Here is a 3,261-nt window from a genome sequence, read left to right on the forward strand (position 1 = left end):
AATGGTTAAAAATCCAAGGAAACAAAATGAAACAACTACAGATGAGCTATCTGAATAATAAAATTCTGTAACTGGACACCTAGTTGGCAATCCTACATCAAACTAACTCAATCTATCTGCAAATCTAGAATTTCACCTGTTTCTCATTTGGAAAAAAAGTAATTCTTCAGTTTTCCTTGAAAGGCATGCGCTGGTGCAATACCACTGCAATGGTCCACTGTGCCCTCCCCACTCCCCCCGCCATTTGTTCAGGTGTCAAAGAATCCCACATATATTGACGATAAAGTGAGTATCATCTTCCAGGAAGAAAGACACAGAAGGCATGTAAGTTGTATATGCACACACACTACAAGGATTACTGATGAGCATAATAAAAATAGACGCATTGTTACCTTTTACCTTCAACAATATAAATATGTATGTATGTATGTGTAATCTCATTAAAATACTTCCATAGATGTATACACATAAGTAGTTCTTAGCAAGATGAAAGCCAATCCATTTTCCACAGTGTCTGTGAAACCTCCATGGCTGGAAAACAAAGAGACTGGAGTGATTTTCCCAGGGCTGTAGTTCTGCCAGTGTGACTGAATTCCATTTATTCCTTTTTTTGCTCTTCACCTTTAGAATCCATTAGCACCTCTTGCCATTTCTTCTCCATCTCTTCTTTGCAACTCAGGAAGGCATCTTCCAACCGCCTCATGGAGTTGGCCAGGTCTGGGTTGGTACGTATGACTACCATGTCATATGCCATCCAGGTTGCCTGCACTACAAACCCAACGGATACAACTAAGCCAGGAATTTTGGCTAAATAAAAGCAATGGCTGATTCAATAAACCAATAAAGGACATGAATTATTATCAGTTCAGATCTTATGTCAGAGAAGGCTTGCTGTAAAATAAAGTGGAAACTGCCCACAGTAATATTCAAGATTAAATAAAAGACTGTTCAGTATTACTTCTTTATAAATGTCTTAAGATACTTCAGAATGGAAGTATACTGATGTAAATTACAAAAGGGAAACAGATACTTTACCTAAAAATTACAACAAAACAGGTAATCAAAAAGAAAGGTTCAACAGACTGTTTTAAAATAAATGAACTAAAGAATCCTCTCTCCAGACCAGTTACAGTCAGGAGGCTTCCGTTAGGTGAGGAAGAGTAAGGTCAAGGAGGCTGCAGCATAGAGATGAAAGGTTTTAAGAACAACCTAAATAATGAAATTGATTTTGAAATAACGAGTATCTGTTAATGCAGAGCAAATAGTTTTAGCACTTATTTCATATTTTCCCTTTTGTTTTACCATAAATTGACTAATTTTCTCAATGGCACTCATAAATTGTGTTTAATTACAAATAGTTTAATTAACAGTTTCCATCTATTCTTGTTAGTTGCACACAGTTTCTGATAGAATTGTTGCAGAACATGGAGAGGAATATGCAATCCTCTCCATACATACAGGACTAAGACTAAATTTGTAGAGGAGTCTTTATTCTAGCTGAGGAATTAAACACATCGTGCACTGACCTGAGAGGTACTACGTATCCCACCATTTTTCAGAATCAAATCTCATTTTACATACTATGTTTTAATAACTGTACATTAAATACCTTAGTATTATTTCTGTTTTCAACCAGCACTCTTAACTGAGCATCCATCACCTGTTAATTTTCAATTCTGAGCCATCTGCAACTTCTAGATTACTGGCACGCTTTCTCCCAATTAAGAACATTAGGGCATTTGTTGATGGCGATTGTTTCCACTTACGTTTCTATCACACAGAAGTTTACAGCAATAAATATAAATAATAAATCTTGAATGTCTTCACTCTAGTAGACAAATCCATATCATTCTTAATAAAGACCTGTACCTGTTAGTTTTTCCATTTCCTCCAGAAGTTTTTCTAAGTCCCTGTTCAGGTCCTCCACCATCTTTACCATGTTATCATAGTTTCTTTCCTGAGGTTCTGATTCGGCCATCTACAAGGAAACCAGGAATTTCATACTTTATTTTACTTTTAAGTGAGTTGATTTTCACAGTTGAGAGAAAGTAACATTGCAATAAATTAAAAAAAAAACCCAATGTATATAAATATCCAATTTACACGTTAATTCATTAAGAATCTGACCTTGAAGTTACTGGTCATCATCTGTATGCTGCATACAATTGTCAATCCATTTTGAAATTAATTTAAGTAGAAAGAATTACACTCAAATATGCTGTGTTTGTACCAAATAAAAATTTTTGTATCAGTCATAACAAAGATCACTCTGTCAGACACTGCATTAGAAAATTTTATCTATTATCCTGTTACAGTTGTCTTCAAGCTTCTCTCCCAAATACTCTTGATGTAGGGCAATTCCTAATTTTCAAAGTTAGTTGTAAAATCCCCATTTGTATCCAGTATTTCACACTTGTGTGCTACAGCTGGGTAACTAAGTTCTGTCACCATATAAACAGCTAAGTGCTTATGATTTACTAACCTCTGCTTAAGTTGTAGGTAGTAAAATTTCAGGAAATAAAAATGCTTGGGGCAAAAATCTAGATTTAGAGGCCCAACTTATGCAATTACAAGTTTCAGAACCTTGATATTAAGCGAAAATGTGACACACAGCCTTGCCTTTAATTTCCTTTTCTGAAAACCACCAATGGATGGGACGAAACTACGAAGGATGATACGGAAGAGCTTCACTGTAGTGACTATGCACATCACGCAGCAGGCATAGTTTTTGTCAGCTTTCTTTTTTTATATATGATTTCTCAAACTCAGTTAGTGGGTATCCATTTTCTATTTTTTATTGCTGATAAATGTGGAAGGAATGCAAGTTTATAATGGCTTTACAGCGTTTTAAAGCAATGCCAAGCCTTATCAAGACGCTGGGTGTTCCAGGGTCTCTTCACGCAACCAGTTTCATGAGGTACCTGTGTGCCGGCAAACTCTTTACCCCGGAGACCTTAAAAAGCCCAAACCCCTTGTTGTAGCACGGCGGGCACGCTTTACCTCCCCACCAGGGCTGCACTACGCCCACGGCGCTGGGGGACGGCTGGGCCGAGCCCGAAGGCCCTTCGAGGAGCCGCCCTCAGAGGGCGTAGCCAGCCCTCTCCCCACAGCCCGCTCCCTCCCTCCCGAGGGGAAGGCCCTTCTCCCGTTCCCTCCCCTCCTCACAGCCCGCCCTGCCGCCGAGGCGGGGTGTCTGGCGGCCCCCGCCAGCGCCTCACCCTTCCCCTTTCCCGCCGGCGCCAACCGCTCCGCCCCCCCCCC

General features: G+C 39.4%; 1 protein-coding gene across 2 annotated transcripts in view; it reads right to left on the minus strand.

Annotated features, from left to right (window-relative positions):
- Positions 1–598: 598 nt before the first annotated feature.
- Positions 599–3,261, minus strand: part of SYCE3 (synaptonemal complex central element protein 3) — a 3,160-nt gene continuing 497 nt past the window's right edge. Inside the window, exons 1-3 of one of the 2 annotated variants that reach the window (XM_009288518.2) lie at positions 2,922–2,984; positions 1,870–1,978; positions 599–768 (exon numbers count right to left, since the gene is read on the minus strand). In XM_009288518.2, the coding sequence (XP_009286793.1) occupies positions 599–768; positions 1,870–1,978 (279 nt within the window). In that variant the 5' untranslated portion in view covers positions 2,922–2,984. Of the gene's footprint in view, positions 769–1,869; positions 1,979–2,921; positions 2,985–3,261 lie in introns of those variants that run through there. The other variant, XM_009288517.1, reaches the window with a different exon arrangement.

This window comes from Aptenodytes forsteri, unplaced genomic scaffold, assembly GCF_000699145.1.
Source record: "Aptenodytes forsteri isolate BGI_AS27 unplaced genomic scaffold, ASM69914v1 Scaffold73, whole genome shotgun sequence".
NCBI classification, from domain to species: domain Eukaryota; kingdom Metazoa; phylum Chordata; class Aves; order Sphenisciformes; family Spheniscidae; genus Aptenodytes; species Aptenodytes forsteri.